This window comes from Pelecanus crispus, chromosome 6 (genome assembly GCF_030463565.1).
Source record: "Pelecanus crispus isolate bPelCri1 chromosome 6, bPelCri1.pri, whole genome shotgun sequence".
Lineage (NCBI taxonomy): Eukaryota > Metazoa > Chordata > Aves > Pelecaniformes > Pelecanidae > Pelecanus > Pelecanus crispus.
In genome coordinates, this window is record NC_134648.1 from 13,431,065 (window position 1) to 13,448,316 (window position 17,252).

Below are 17,252 nucleotides of genomic sequence, written 5' to 3' on the forward strand. Positions count from 1 at the left end.
ACCTTAAACCCTTTATTCTTACTGATACTCCAAGGGAAAACTTTCTCCCGGTAAGACAGCAGCTCTCATTCACTTATATTCAGTGAGGAAATATTCAGAGAGCAAAGCTGAGAAGTGGCAGATGATTTTCATATTTTATTCACCTACTAAAACCGTGAAAAAAGATCTCCTTTTGGAAGTAATCATTCATCACACAGCTGAATTTGGTGCAATTAAACACATGCTTTAGGTAAAGAGCGAGGTGCAAATGAAAACACACAGCTCCAAATATTTAAATGCTGTACATACTTCAATGGCATTGGCAACAGTGGCTTTGCAAGGGCTTCCACCTCACTCAAATTTCAAATTTGAGTAAAGCACAGCTGTAAGACTTCAGCTTGCCTTAACTTTCACATAACTTAAGATTTTTGAAACCTCACCTTGAATCCACTCCTGCTTCTTCTTTTTATCAGAGGCACTGATCTCAAAGCTTTTATCAAGACATTTTATGAGAAAAAGGCATTTCTTTCCATCTTTGTCAGGCAACGCCTAGAATGCGTAACAAAAGGATTAGCTTTGCAAACACTGAAGTTTAAGTCGTATTGTCAAGCCCCACGTATGCAGTTATCTGTTACAGAGCTACAAATACCAGTGCTAAGAACCATTATTAAAAGAGTGTTTATGAACTGTTTTTATATAAAATTAAAAAAAAGCTCCTTTAATGAAAGATATCAGGAATCCAACCCGCACACAAAAAAGGATTAATTCTTATCTTTAGAGACATACATAGTTTTTGGTGGGGTGGTTTGTTGTTTTTTTTTTTTTTACCTCTACACAACAGTTGCCATCCAGTATGATGTCTCCCTTCTTGTCCTTTAAATCTTCACTTATGTAGTAGGAAATAATATTGGGTTTTAGCACAAACCATCGTTCCGTCCAATTTTTCCTTTTGTGACCTTTTTTCAACATATAGCCCTGTAAAAAGCAACAGATCAGCTGAAATGCCTGGCCTCTGTTCAGCCGCCTGTTCTTTTGGTTATGTGGCTTAAAGGCCCAATAGAGCACACAGAAAAATTAGCTCAAGGCCCTAAATATTTCACCAACACACTTCCATTCCTAATACTAGCACACATGGGCTAATCATTTAGCCCATACTCCTGCCATCTTTATTGGACAGGATATGGGAACACTGGTAGACCCTGGATTTTCCCTTAAAGGAACAGAGTTGTACCTTGATTTAAACAATGCCAAGATTTCACTCGCAGTATTTTATTTTCCTTGAAAGACGATCCACTCACCTTCCTATATGAGAAAACACACTTGCAAGCCTCAACAAGACTATTTCAAAGGAAGGAAGAGAAGCCCACACTTTGCCACTGAGCTTTACACAAATAAAAGAATAAAAATTATAATCTTCTGTAATGACAATAAATATGGCTGGTATCATAATCAAATCATCCAAGTTTGCCTCTATTGAATATTAACATATCTAAAATACAAGCAGCAATACTAAGTGCAGTTGTACTAGTAACCCTGTTACACATTATCCAGTGTGGCTATGGCAATTAAAAAACCATCTCATGGAAGAGAGTGCACAGAGAATGATAAAATAATTGGTCATTCTTTCAGGCATTTGATTTTTAGTGATCTTATCAGGGGCACTGCTGTGACTTAGTTTTTAAACTAGTTTCAAAGTTTGCCAGTATTTCAGCTATACCTGCCATTTCTGAAACCATGTTCCCCAATTACTTACATACTTTTGTCTGACTTCTAACTTCAGAAAAAAGTGAAATCACAGATGAAACTGAAACACCTACATCAATATAACTATGAACAAGCCATACAGAAAGCACCATACTCAAACTATTCCAGATTAAGAGGATGGAAAAGTTGGAAAGGAGACCAAGGAACATTTTTCTGTAATGGCTTTTTTTTTAAATCTAATTTTGGATACAAGCAAACAAATAAATGTGCTGCGGCATATTTAAGTCAAAGGTGTCTTTCTGTACAGGTCTGAGTGGAAAAAAAATTCAGGACAGTTGGAGAAGCTCTTTTGTTAAAAAAAACAAACCAAAACCAAACCAAACAAAAAACCCCCACCAAAACCGAAAAAGAAACTATCCCCCTACACATACTGCTTATCTGTGCTTAGCTTTTCTAGCCAGTTAAAGATGGCCAGAGCCAAGGCCTTGCCTGTTCCCCTGTGGCATCCCACCCCCTTGCTCCAAAACACGAATGCGCAGAGAAACAGCTTGCTTTGCCGCCTCCGTACTCAGGTCCGAGGTCTGGGTGGTCGCAAGGGCATGTGAAGGACTCCCGCAGCTTCACTCTTTCATGCCTTGCAGTCTAAGTCATAACCAGGTGTTTTTCCCCTTCCTGACATACTGAATTTGCTTTCAAAGCCAAGTCAGACTGGTATTTTCCCCTCAAATTTCTGCAAAATCTTTACCTGTTATTTCAGTGCATCAGCTGCTTCTCATCTTCCAAGAGCCCACTGTCAGCTCCTGGGGATCTTTTCACACCAGCTACCACATGAAGGACACATCTTTCAGAAAACTACATATCACAAGTTTAATTATCACTGCTACCCTCCATAAGCCTTGGAGATCCAAGATAATTGTACAATAAAAAGGGTAGCATGACACTTGGCTACAATACGATATGTCATTAATTGATACCTTGAAGTAATCATATACTGCAATAAACAGGACGATTCTGTGAATCAACAAGGTATCATGGTACAAGCTGTGACTGAACCAGACGTCTGTAAGTCACAGAGTGAACTCCGTTCTCCATTAGGTCAGTGACTGTCCCAGAGGCGCTGGGCCAAATCTTGACACAAGCTATTTGTAAGTGTCAAGGAACCATTCAAAGACACCTGAGTGTCTGACACCCTTGAGAAAGAGGCCCAGCCACCAAGAGAGGAAAGAAAGGAGACAGTAAAAAAAAAAAAAAAGGGGGGGGGGGGTGTGTGACATGACATGACATGACAACAGAGAGACACAATGAAGTATCAAAACTGAAAATAAATCCAATTTCCTCACAAGTTTCAAGTGGAAGGACTGACCTGATACTGGTTATTTTATTTTCATGACATTAAACAGCAGAATGACTTCATTTTGCCCTCAACTGACTCTGTGTGTGTGTGTGTGTGTGTGTGTGTGTGTGTGTGCATGTGTCCAGCCCTCACTTCCAACAGACAACCAACAGTTAACAAAAATAGAGTTTTGCATTGTTCTGTGGATATTCTGAAAGCATTTCCTGTGCCAAGACTTTCTGATGATTTCTTCAGAACAGCTTAGGAAAGCCTGCCAAGAAAGCCTTTGTTTCTCTCCTCACCAAGAAGCCAAGAAATCAAAGATGAAAAAAATTCTGTCAGGTAAATGTCAATTTTAAATAGCTCTCTAGGTAAGCTCTGTTGTGACCCCTTAGGTAGTTGTGATATTTATACTTGCCATGAAAGAAATGCAGTTTTTAAAGCCATTCCTAAACTGGTAATCCACCCACTGGAAATCTGAAGAAACTGAAGATTGACAGAAGTTTGCTAACAATATAAAGGCCAGCATGACTTCTTGTGTTTGAGTACAGGTAAATAAGTTGTCAGTCACGTAGCCTGCTAAACAGGACAAGAAGCGAGAGAGCTCTGGAGCTCTTCTACACCTTCTTGCCCTGTTGAAGTGGGGCAACATAGAAGACCTTTCAACCGGAGCAATACCTTTGTCCAGGCCCCCTTGTTTGAATACGGAGGTTATCATCAGCACAACTTATATTCGCTACAACATAACTGAAACTAGAAAAAAGCATTTTCAAAGATTGAAGAATTGTCACCAGTTTAAGAACTGATCAGTGTGTCGCAGCTATTTTGTCAGCTAACAAGCAGTTGATACTAGTATAAAAAAGGCTGTATTTCAAGTCAAAGCACACTTCTTTCACTTTCTAAAAACAAACTCTCCCAACAAGCAACTCATTCATAGTACTGCAACAATTACAACAATCTGGACAGTAGCACAATTTCTCTTTTGCAAAAATAAGCTCATATTAAAGAACCCTTATAAGTAATTTACCTAATTTTCCCCTGCTCATTATCCATCAGGTAAAGAAATTTCAGTACAAGTTGCATATTTTCTAATTACGCAATAAATTGTTCTACTTTAAAACAGTAGTTCTCTATAGTTCTTACCTGTTTGAGTACGTCTAATATGAGCTCATTAAAGACTTCATTGATTGCCATGGACACTGTCTGTCGGTCCATCCCTTTACTAAACTGCCCACTTCCAATGAGATCAATCAGCTCCCATGCAGAAAGACCTTCTCGACTGGTGTTGAGGGCAATCTTGTAATGGTCAAACTGCTCTTGCTGCCAGCCTGCTCCCATTGCTTCGGTGAGTTTTTTAAGTAAATATTCAATCTGTACAGAAAAACAAACGTAAATAAATCATTTTCAGCAGGCATGGAAATGAAGTGTTTTAGAGCTGTAAGTGAAGTTTCTCTAGAGACTATCATTACAGCTAGATTCCTGCGTTCACATGTAGGCCACTAAACATAGGTGGTTTAATTAGCAAAGATTTTAGGCTCCTGACTCAGTTGAACTTTTGACTGCCAAGCCCATCCTGCAGCTACTCTCTTCATAGTAAAGAAACAAAGAATTGAGCCTGGCATCCTCTTTTAACGTTTCAGATTCCTATGGAACACATGGGACCTTCCCTGCAACAGCTTCCAAACTGTGATGACTGAAGTGTGAGAAAGCAAGAAGTTTAAAAAAGTATTCTTGTAAGATAAAAGGCAAACAAATTAGAAAAAATAAGAAAAGATGGCAGTTTGGACAAGAAGGGAAATGAAAAATTACCAAGGTATGATCACATATCTTAGTCTTCACCTGATCCCTCTTCTCTAGCTCTCAAGTACTCCATCACTGGACACAATCTTGGCAGATGTATCAAGAGAAGTAAAAGAACAAATTTTTCACGTCTGCTTTTATTGTTTCCAAAATAAACTCTTCTTTTCCTTTAATCTTTCATCATTCTGTAAGCATTACCATGCACAGGGTAATAACACTAATAACACTAGTCAAAATAAACACAAGAATGAAAAAGAGGGAAAGAAGGCTGGGTTTCTTCTTTTGCCTGTTTTTTTAATGTTGTTTTTAAACTGTTCACTCTTTAAAACATGCAGTATTTTAAACTAAGCCCATCTACAGCTTTGAGCACATGTAAAATGCTTTTAATGGCTCTTTAAACAAAATAATTGGCGAGAGCTTTCCTACAAAGACCTCTACACAACAAAGTAAAATCCAGGCTTCAAAGTTTCTGTGACTGAAGTCACAGTATACCAGTTACAGCATTTAACCCAGTTTTGAAGACAGACCAAGCTAATGTGGCCTTCTGCTCTTTTGCGCAATGGCTCACCGCATTTCCTCACCAGCTTTGCAGGGAACCCGACTGCCTTCTGCAACCCGCCAAGGCAGACAGTAAAGCCACCCGCACCATCCCTAAGGAAGAAGCCTAGGGAGAGGGCATGCAGTAACCCCGCACCGGAGCACCCTCCCGCAGCAGCCCACCACAGGGACAGGGCAGCACCAGCTCCCCCGAGAGCTGGCCCTTCTCTCCAGCCACCCCAATGCCAGCACAGAACCACCTCCAGGTAGGTCGGTCCTCAAAGCTGCGGGCCAGGGCTCCTCCCGGCTGCCCTGCTTCTCTGCAGGCATGAGGGATGCGACAGGGTGGGAACTGCACGCTGCCTGGTGGAGGTGGGGAGGGAAAGCACCACGGTCCTTTCAGGTTCTCTCTGTGCACATGGAAATAACCCAGATTTCCTTAAGTGCTGTTCTTCTGAAGGTTAGTGCTTCAGCACAGTCTGCTCCACTTCCAGCTTACCTATTTTAGGTGTGGTTTTGGAAACACTAAGTGACTCAGGAGTCTGAATCCCAGTATCAAAAATGACCAAGGGGTACAGCCTGACCATGCCTCATTGAAAAGCAGCAGAAACCAAATGCTTTCCAGGACTTCACTTTTCTAATCGCCAATCCTGGTTCGCCTCTGGTTCCTCAGCACTGATTGACAACACAATGTAATTTCTCATACAGGTAAGAAAAACCCCAGCTGAGAGCACCAGGGGATGTTTTACCACAGAATAAATTAACTTTTCAGCTACAGCTCACGGTTACTTTTCAGCTGGTCTAATAGGCTTTTGAGCACCCAGCAGTCTCTACATAAGAGATTTGGGAGTACAAATAAATAAAAAAGTGTTTCCGCCCCCCCGCCTCCTCCCCCATTTCACCACAAGGGCTCCCAGGCCTCAAGGTTTTGATGCAGCATACATGCTAATTTTGTGGCTGCTGTTTCTCTCTCTTGCAAGTGGTACAGGCAAATCCCTTCCTTTCCCTCACATCCCTGATCAAGAAACACACAATCAGGCACCAGAACACACCCATCTGGCAAAGCAGTAAATTACCAAATTCACCCTACGGATGGGTGGGCTTTTCTTACTATTTCAGCTCAGTAACTGTTCTTAGTCTTACAGCCTCTACTCTAGTAGCACGTGGACTAATGCTACGGCAAAATGGAGAAGCTACTGAAAGCCACTGCATGGTCTAGAGGAAAGTTCCCGCTCTGCTGAATGGGCAGGAAACACGTATTCCTCCGAGACGTGCCTGTCGTATCCTCCTCGTAAAGACGGTCTTAAGAGAAGACAGGCTAGCCAGGCAGAATATGCCTCCAGGGTGGGTACAAACATTGTAGAGAGCATTGCTTTTCATTTCAGCTTCACTGAGTAAGTGAAGTATTTTTTATTTAAGTATTTTTAGCTCCTCACGCAACTCTTACTCATACCTTGCAAAGATACGATTTGAACAGAGGCCTCTGCAAAAGTGGCCTTCCAGCTGTAGACAAGTGCAACTAACACTGGGTACAAGGTTTACGGTAAGCAGCAAAGACGCCTTTCAGCTCTGTGCTGGGCCCATCTGCCATTTGAGGGAAGCACCCCCCGGGGAGGGCACAGCTGCACACCCGCTTCGCCGCCTCCACGCCTCCGGCTGCTGCAGTGCCAGGGTGCTGCTGTGCCACGCTCACCGCTGCTCCTATCTGACTGTTCACCAGAACGGGTCACAAAACTGCGCTCTCCAGCGGTTCCACGGACGGCTCTGAATCGCTGAAGTTAATACAGTCACATGATGGCAAGGAAATTTTAGCACGCCCTCCCAAGCAACCAACATGCAACTTTTACTAGATTTCTGTAAAATCCAATAACTAATTACTTTAAAAATCTTCAAAATAGGCTTTGCTGATTTTCACTCTCCAAAATCCTTAAGTTAAAAAATTAATCCAACACTTTTGAGCATCAGCTACCATAAATCCTCAACATTCAGTTCAAGGCAGGAAGCACCTTACTTCCTACTCCAGGCGAGTTTTATAGAAAAAAAAAAAAAAAAACCACCCAAAAAAAGCCCTTCACAGCATACAAGAACAGTAGCACTGCAAACTTGTTTAAAAAAAAAAAAAACAAAACAAAAAACTCCTAAAACCTGGATTTGATGAGCTGAAATGAGCACTGGCATCAATACAGGAGTAACTTTTTTCCCCATATTCAAAACACATTCTGCCACTCAGCTCAATCCCTCTGAGCTGCACCAGTTCTGAACTACGATCCTGTACTTTAGTTGAAAGGAAAGCTAAAATAACTGAGGCTTAATTAGGTAGATAATCTAAGTGCCAAAATGCTAGACAGTAATTAAAAAAAAAAAATCATTAAAACTTTAACTTTAAAATGTATTGTTCCAAGATTTCGCAGCCTATTACACTGCTTGAGGCATGCAGCTCTCAAATTCCTTTGGTTAATTATCTCAAAAGTACTAGGACTCACTTGCAGACAAAGGGACATACACACACACACAAAAAAAAATCATACCTGAATAGACTTTTTCACTTTTTTTGCTCAAGCCATATGAACAAAAGGTATATCAAACTAATCGCCTGGAAAAGAAGCAATGCAAAACTCTTGGCTAGTACACGTTATCATATAATGCACTAAAAATAAGCCAACATATCCTTTCCTTTAAGATCATTTGTACACATTTTACCTTATATTGATTATTAGAACAGAATTAAACATTTACGTTTGCTAACCCCCCATCTCTAAGTCACTAACATGACAAATCCCATTAAAGTACATAAAATAGCTCATTATTTTAAAATACATTAACTCATCTTAACTGAAAAAGGACCTGTGCATATTACAATTTAATCTCTAAAATTTAAAAAAAAAAAAATTAAAAAAAAAAAAAATCAAGCTTTATCTTGCATTCAGATAAGTACATGGCTAACCAAAGTCGCCAGAAAAAATTTATCTAACATATCTCCTCAATAGCAGCAGTGAGTGTTGGGGTGGGGTATAAATATGGAACAGTGCAAGGTAAATATGAAGAAGTAAGCTGGATCTGGTAAGTGTGGAAGCAAAGAAGAAACCATTTATGATGTGCTCAACTGAGGAACCTCTGAGAGCAAATGACGTTTCCCATCCTCCACAAAGAGACGCATCAACTCAGCAAATAACTGACAAAATTAAGTCTGCTGGCTCAAACATAAACTACTCTTGTGGTTAAAAAGCAAAGTGTTGAAAAGCAAACGTGAAGCAACGTTTGCTGCTATTCTGACTGGACCTAACTCACTTTCAGATACGGACGTAAAAACACAGGGGGGTTGCTAATGCTACATACACCAGTACAGACCAACTGGCTCCACAGTATGAGAAACAGCTTCTGTCTCAAATCAAAAGAAACTCTTCACCCAGAATTTTGCCAAGAGAAAGCAAAAATAATATAAAGAACATAGGCTCTTTAACTATGCAGCCTGTTTGGTACCTTCTTTCAGAGGGCACTTTCTCTTCCCATGTTTCAATACCTATTTGCTTTGCTTTTCCAGGTATTCCTGGCACTATCCTCCATGGGGAATGAAGTATCATAGATGTTTCACATATTTTTCTGATATACAAGTGGGTCTCTTAGAGGATGAAAAATGAAAATGTCAAGGAGGCCTTCATGCCCAGCAGAGCACAGCAGACAAGGCTATTCTGGTTCATGCTATTCAAATAAGGTCTGTGATATTAACAGAGCAGATGTAAAAAGCCTATTTACATTGTACAAAATTCTGTGGAAGCACATGTTACAGGGCAAGAGACACGAAAGCAATTATATCCCCTTTCACAGTCATCATCGATTCCTTTTCTTCATCCCGTAAGAACATCACTTACTTTTAAGTCAAGTATTTGTTTCCACTCTTCCACCAACAAAAAAATCCCCATACTAGAATTTATTAAACTTCATAGACAATAACTACTCTGGATTAGTAGACTTTGTGAAAACTGTGTTCATTATGTGGTGTAAGCCATTATCTTTTTTTTTTTTAAATTATATTGGCATTAAGTGACATAATAAAGGTCAACTCAAAAAGTAGTGTAACATGTAAACACGTAGATCCTAAGGACAACCTGCTGCATAAGCTGAAAACTGTCTTATTTCTTTTATTCTTTTATTTCCTTATTTTTTCTTATTCTTTTAATTTTTAAAACTGTCTTATTTTTCTTTTTTTTTTTTACTTTTATCAAGGAAAAGAGCAGTGAAATGGGAAGAACCGATGCAAGTCATAAGTGACTAAACATCTTCATAACCATCATCATCAACTTGTAGAGGTCATGGGTCAAATAAAACCCCACACAAGCAGCTTTCATTATAGTTGTCTCAGTTTTGATTTTGTTTCTGAACAGCCAAGGTTCAATTCCCAGTATTTCATTCACTGTATCAGTTTCTGATACTAGAACGCAGAACAAGGAAGCAAATGTGGTCACAAAAAAATCTTTTTCTGCAAGAAATGCCTCCAGAAGAATCACCACTGGACAGCTTCAAACTTTCACCTCCTCAGTCTAAAAAACATTAACCTCATTTTCAAATGCACAGAAGGCCATACAAGGTTTGGACCTTCTCTGTCCTAACTAGGAGGATTAGAAATGCCACGTGTCAATACAGTTGAAGGCTAGAGGACAAGTGAAAAATAACTGTACAAATTTCTTTCCTCAAGAAGCCAGGCTTAAAAAGCAAAAACACCAAATATGCTTGGCTTTTTTAAAACAAGTTATGTGAACACTATATTACAACACACAAAGAGCGTGCAGCTTGCAGTGTACGTATCCGTGAGTTTCACCACTAAGGATGGCCCAGAAACACAGCTAACCACATACCGCAGCTTTTCAGGCGATAAAGCATTCCCAAGGCTGCAGTCACATGTCCAGAAATAAGAAAGGGGAAGTGTTTGCAAACCTTTTTATAAAACAGAAAATGCCTGGTTAAACAACATCAAGGCACACAAACGAGTCTGTAACAACTAAGAGGCAAGTTGTAAAGGAAGCTCACGACAGACTAGAAATACTTCTCCTCTTACACTACAGTTCTCTCCACCTTTCTTCCCTTTATTCTACCCTTCTCATTGAAATGATAATGCCTATGAGAGCTGAAGGAAAACACCCACTTGGATGTCTGCGTCCCAGATGAGCTAGTGGGAAAGACCGGCCGTGGGGAGGGGAAGGAGCTCCCACCTGGGCCCCCACCTTCAGGTGCATTAGCAATATAAGCTGCTTGGTAAAGCTCTGCCCACTGCAATAGGAGGCAAGTCTGTTGTTTGCCAAGAATTGTATTAATTCTGAAAGCTGTCCATTAGGACTAATTTTAACTAGAGCGAACAAAATACAGCATTGTTTTTCTCCAGTCCATCTGTATCTCTTTGAAATACCACATTCACCCAGTTCACAGAAGTGTTTTATTTTGTGCACAGCAAGGCTTCTCACTTGAAAGGGGAGGGAGCTTTCAGATTTGATACCATTTTGCATTTCCCTGGGACATGAGCACCTTTGCAAAATAGACATTCGTGAACCTGTGTTCCTTTCCAACTCTCCTAACTGCTCTCAGCTGCCCACCAGTCGCCAGCAGAAGCTACACTGGAGCCCAAGGCCATTGCCAGCTGAGCCCAGTGCCTGCACAGCCACCCGCTGCTGTCTCTCTGTGACCTGACTTCTCCCCGTAACATAGAGGGATCCTCTCAAGCTTGAAGTCACACCCCAAAACTGCACACCCCAACCCAGGCCCTGACCCATGCTGTATTTACTAACCTTATTTCCCTCAGGTGCAGGGCTGCCATCTCTCGTTCCACAGCAGATGAGGAGCACAGGCCAGGTGCTGCCTCTGGCTTTTAGCCTAGCCTCTGCTAAATAAGCAACTACCGGCCCTTGTGTCACCTCTCCATGGCTTTCGAATTCCCTCTTTGTAACTGCTTTCCTCACTTTGCTCTTTCTAAAGCTTTCCTCAGCCTGCATTTCCAAAACCTTTCCAAAGTAGCCTGTTTTCCCTTCTCTGGTTGAACTGCAGCTGTTGCCAACTTGCTGCCTGTTCAACACCTGGGCAGGGAATCAAGACTTAACACTTTGCAGATGGGGGTGACAGCCCCACCACAATTAGCTGTCTAATATGAAAGGCCTAGCACAGGAGCACTGGTGCAAAAGTACACAACACAGGCAAGAAAGAAGGACAGCAGCCTCAATCTTTAGTCAGCGCAGCGCAAAGAAGGTGAAACTGCAGCCAAGCAGGAGAGTTTTCCAGAGATGAAATTGTTCAAATGAGTGCAGAAACCATTTATCTCTTTAAAAATAAAAAAAGGAAAATCAGACTCCCAAGCAGGTCTCAAAGAGCAGTTCCTCCAAGGAGGAGGAAGAGAAGGCACCCTCATAGCCACATGAAGTTGTATCAACACATTCACTGGAGACCTAAGAAGTTCTATTATAATCTTCCCATCAACAAGATGGGATGCAAAAATCTTCAAGGGCTCACCCTTCCAACCTTAAAGTATGAGGCAAGTTTCCTAGTTACTTATAAAGGGGAAACAAAATCTCTGAAACCCAAAAGCCTATGAGGTGGAAGGGAAGGAGGAGGGGAAACAGCTGGATCCCACACAAAGGACTCTAAGCCAGAAAGTGCAGTAAATTAAGTGTTGTAATATTCTCAGCCAACGATAAGAGCAACAGACAGGGACAGAAAGAAAGCTTGCTCCCTGGCTGGGAAGCTTTAGTCACCCACGAGAGGTTTACATTGCTCTCACCAAAACATAAGTATCACAGAACAGTGATGCTCCCATCACCCTCTCCTCTGTCCTTCACTTTGCAAAAATCCCCTCACTTTATACATGACATGCAAACCATTTTGTAGTTAAATGACAGGACGCAATATATAAAGTGGTGAAGACTAAATATATAATCAAGCTTTCTTATGAACTCAAGAGGCATAAAAAGTAAATGGAAATAAAAATACCTTTACTGGGTACCAGTATCATTTTGAACACTATTGAAGAGAGTTATTTTCAGGTAGACAATTTGCAGTAAGACAACTACAAGTTTGTACACAAAAATGCTTTGCAAATCTGGAGTTTAGATTTAACATTAAAAAAACCCAGACATAAGAACTTAAAAGGTCACACAGAGAAAAGCAAAACTGACTGAAATTGAGACTTTGCATCTTTAGTTTTGGAATTTTGTGTGAAAGGGTAAATGAGTAAATGTGCAATTTTCCAGAAGCACAGAGAACCCGAGGAGGACCAATGCAAACCAGAAAGGAGTGCATTCAACAGATAGCATTCCTCCACCAGCTGATTACATTACCTGTGTGGTCTAAGGCAAAAGGTTAGAGTGAATACAGGCATTGTATATGCTAAGAACAGAGCAGCCTTTCTTTGTCAGGCTCTATAAGCTTTCTTTAAACAGTATTGCACAATTTAAATCTTGCTGTAATCAAGGAGATGCAGACACAGATCCACCCCAAGAATTTTAAAAATACTCCAAGTAGAAGAGCAATACAGGTTAACCCTGGACATTAAGGATGGGAAAGAAAGCAAACAATAGCAGCTATGAAACCTGGAAAACCTCTTTTGGGCTTGGAGCCAACTCTGCAGCCCATCTCCCAACAAACAGACACATTGCCATTACCTGGCACCAGCTACTGAAGGCAGCACGGATCTGGGGGCTTGTTTGGTGGAGGGGGAGCAAGTGAGCAATGCCAATGCCCCAGAGCCGGCAGGTCTGAAGCGTTTAACCATGCCAACAAATAAGGAGATGTGAAATATCTACTGTCAGGTAAGCCAGGCTGCGCAGTTGGGAACACAATGATGAACTAGAGATGTGGATCTGAGTCCCTGTTTTGACATTTATTAGTGGCTCTGACCTTCTACCAAAGCCAAATTTGGCTCCATTAAGAACGGAGCTGTCTTAGCTTTTATAACCATGATCCCCGTCTCCCAGAACTGACAAAAAAAACAGGAAAGCAAGCAAGAAGACTGTCCCATTTCTCATGGGAATATAGCATGCCAGTTTAACAGTTTGCAAATACTTATTAATCAGTACTCCAGTGCTGAACTGCAAACCCCTGGGATTTCTGTATACAGTTTTGCAAGAGATTATTTATGCCTACAGTTCTGATCTTTCTGCTTCTTCCCTCACCCCTCCCCAAGGGGAGAATTGTGGAGATACCACTATCTTGCTTTAGGGTTAGAATACCTATTTGAGCGTTGCCCATACTTGTTCATGAACTTAAAGTATAAAGAGATCTCTCTGGTATTATTCCTTCAACCATTTCAAGCAGGAGTGTTCAGGTGGTGGCTGCTTTTGATCAGAAACAGATTATCATCAGAAAAGTTCGTACTTCTCCTTTTCATCAGGAGGGTGACATGAGACCAAAGACTCATCTTGCAAGTCACGGCAACACAGAGCAGAGGGGAGAATTGTTTTTTCAGAATCACACTGATGTACTTACTAACCGTGCAAAACTTTAATCACACCATAAGCGCAGTGATTAAAGATCACATACATGCACTACTCATGAGCAAAGCAAGAACCTCAACAGCTCTGAGTGCTGGTACTGGAGCTAGTCTCCCCAGCACCAGTCAGTCCTCACAAAAACCAAAATAAGCTATTTACTGGGAGGCAAGCAGCATGCCCCATTTAGTCCAGGCTGTTTAAGTGACACACACACACATAGCCATCGATATCTAAAGTATCCTGTGGGAATCCCTACATACGCACCCTGGAAGACAAAGAAAAGCACCCAAGGCCTTACATTATTAAAAGAGGGGAATAAAAGTTTTATATTAAACAATTGTTTTAAGTCTCTAGACAGTAGCAAACATTAACATAGTTCAACTGGGACATTAAGCAAACTGGTGTTAAACAGCTTAAGTTCTTGTTTCTTACCTCTTCAGGTACAATGATTAAAGGGTATTTGTCCTCTGATAAGAAGTTAAAAATAACCCACACTTTAAATGCATCTTCATCACTAATCAGCAAAGGACTTTTAGAGAGGTTCTTTTTAGCACAGAGAGTCCAGCACATCCTGTTGAATTCAACTTTGTCAAAGTTTCCTTGAACCTAAAATGAAGAAATTGAACAAAAAAAAAAAAGTATTATGCACAAATGGCACAGTATAACAGACAAAGTTTAACAGGCTAAGTCATACAAAAAGCATCGCAAAAAATTCTAGTTTGCAAGAAATGTCAAGGCCCAAAAAGAGCACTGCAGCAGCCTAGTCTGACTTCCTGCATGGGGTCAACTGAGGAATTTCTTCCAGCAAAATCTACATCCAACCTCCAATTTCTGGTCGAGTTAATAACACCCTGACTTCATGTGAAGGAGGCTACACTGCATTCTGCATTTCCTCTAGCACATTAGCTTTATTGCACTGAGTTACTGAGATTTTATATAGCAAATTTGGAAACCATTATAGCCAAAAATACATGTGGATATGCCAAAAGCAATATTGGAACAATAGCTGGGAAAGACCTTTAATATGTTTTTCCACTTCACGTTATTCAATGTAACTCTTGTAGGACATTCATAAATACGTAATCATTTTTTCTCGAACGCTAATCCACTTAAAACCTTTTTCTCAGACTCGCAAATCTTCACCTTATTGATAAAAAAAAATTCCTCTTGTTTTCATTATCCTTTATCATACCTAGCAACTGTACATACCCATCTGTGAATTATTTACATATGCAAAAGCTTTCATTTCCTCTATTTTCTATTTAAACCCTCATTTATGTTAGAGATTAAATCTATTTATCTCCCTACAGCTTAGCAATGCTATTTCTTTGCCAGCACGTAACTGATAAAGGCATGTTCTGCACTGTAATGGCAGTCACTTGAGATTTTGGAAAGCATGTCTAAGAAACAGGTTCTTGTACCTCTTGTGGTAACACCACCAGTAATGTTCAGTGACATTTTCTTATGATAGGCCAAACCATGCATCTTAAATGCTTCAGGGACACCACTGCAAACTCTATGATTTCCTATCCAGTCTGGTAAGTGGTCAGATATAGTGGAGGGTGAGCCACAGTGGCTAAGTCAAAGAGACTAAGGAAGTGGATGAACTGATGTCAGTGGGGGCTAAAAGAAAAAAAGAAGTAAATAGGAAACCAACCCGATGACAAGAAGCACTTTACAGTACAGTTGCCAGGACTAAAAGTGAGACTATGATAGAAAGACATAGACTTTGCATGTTTGCAGAGTAGGCCACCAATGTAAGTGACGATGCAAGGGGCTGGTTACAGGCTATAGCTGTCCTTTGAAGAAGGTGGAAGCCATGGGAGCTACAGCTGCTAAAGCCACAAGCTCAGCATTCTGGTGGTTTGCACAAGAAACATGGGTCTTAAATGAAACACCAGCTAAGCAAACAAACACCCTTTGGAAGAAGGGCTAGGAGCCACATTTCCTTCTCCTTCCTTCAATTTGCCAGCGCCTCATCCATTTGCTACTTTTGCCTCTGCTTTTTCCTGCCTGTCCTCCCCACCCTGCCCAATGAAGCTGGACTTCTTTTCTAAAACAACTTCACCCACCCAGATAACAAGCAGTTCCACCTTGGAAATGTCCTAGTGGTTATGCTACTCCTGAGGAAGATGCCAACGGGGCGGGAAATCTCCTTTCCTACAGCCACCACCTGGCAAGTGCTCTGAGGACTATAAATAAGGCGGGCTGCTCTGAGAGGAGCTCATGTGTTAAAGCACGGCAGCCGCCAATGACCACAGGAGAGGGTGGAGACAGGCACAGGCCCTGGCCAGGGTAAAGGAAAGTGTGCAGTTTGTGCTCACGTACCAAAGCTGGATTGTGTGCGCCTCAGAAACTCACATCAAAATCCAAGTCACCTACAAGCATGTTACTGCCACCAGGACTAGGCAGCAGCCAAGCGGGAAATTTCAAGACCGTTTTGCCACAGGGGATTAGGTCACACTGTGCCAGAGGTCCTGCTTTAGACGTGTAAGTCCTTTTTTCAGAATCCAGGCTTGATTCTGAAATGGACTTCATGGGACCTACGGGGCATCTGGACCAGAGACACTGTTTAGGAATTATTCAGGAACAATAATCAAATGAGCGCGCAAGTCCCGGGTCTCAAAAATAACCCTGATTTGCATCTATGTTTTTTTTCTAAATGATCAGGCTACCTATTAAATAAAGGATATAATCACCAAATTGTTGCTCTGCGGATACTGGGGAGTCGGGGATGGAACTAAGTAGTTCCCTTTAATGAAGAATAAAAATTTCCTCAGCAATTTCATGCAGCAATGCCAACTATTCCTGGTTCTACAAGTACATTTGCATGGGGTAGGAAGGGAAGGAAGGTGAAAATCCCACAACTAAACCCAAATTGCTTTAGAGCTAACTCCATACTACAAAAGCTTTGGCTGTGCTACTTTGGCTTCCTTGACTGGTAATACTCCATTGTAGGTGGCTACATAATAATTACTCTGAATCTCTCTGGACTGATGAGAGATCATTTCTAAGCATCGTTTCAAAAATTAAAAATATTTGAACAGTTTGTAAAGTTATACTTGAACTTATTTGCAAAAGTACTTCTAACTTAGTTAAGAAACTGTAAAAGTAGAAACTTTTCAAACAGGAGGTACTGATGTCAAAAAAAACTCATAAACAAATACACACATTGCTTTTTCATGACATGAGCAAAACATGTATTTATTAAAACAGATTGGGTCAAAGACTATCCTGGAATTTAAATTTAAAGAGGATTCCCCAAAATATCTTTAATTACAGTGAGACTACTATGAATCCTACACTGAAATCATCTTGATGTGAAACTAAAATAAGAAATTTATGACACTCTACTGAGAAACCAGAATTTCAATTGTGTTTGGCCAGAATACACATCCTGCTTGCAACCTGTGTGAATATCACACAATTCA

At 40.8% G+C, this 17,252-nt stretch overlaps 1 protein-coding gene across 2 annotated transcripts in view; it reads right to left on the reverse strand.

The window, feature by feature from the left end:
* The window catches only part of SWAP70 (switching B cell complex subunit SWAP70), a 41,204-nt gene that overhangs the window by 12,151 nt on the left and 11,801 nt on the right, over positions 1 to 17,252 (reverse strand). Inside the window, exons 3-6 of one of the 2 annotated variants that reach the window (XM_075712424.1) lie at positions 14,254 to 14,427; positions 4,160 to 4,387; positions 808 to 954; positions 420 to 528 (exon numbers count right to left, since the gene is read on the reverse strand). In XM_075712424.1, the coding sequence (XP_075568539.1) occupies positions 420 to 528; positions 808 to 954; positions 4,160 to 4,387; positions 14,254 to 14,427 (658 nt within the window). The remainder of the gene's footprint in view (positions 1 to 419; positions 529 to 807; positions 955 to 4,159; positions 4,388 to 14,253; positions 14,428 to 17,252) is intronic. The other variant, XM_075712425.1, reaches the window with a different exon arrangement.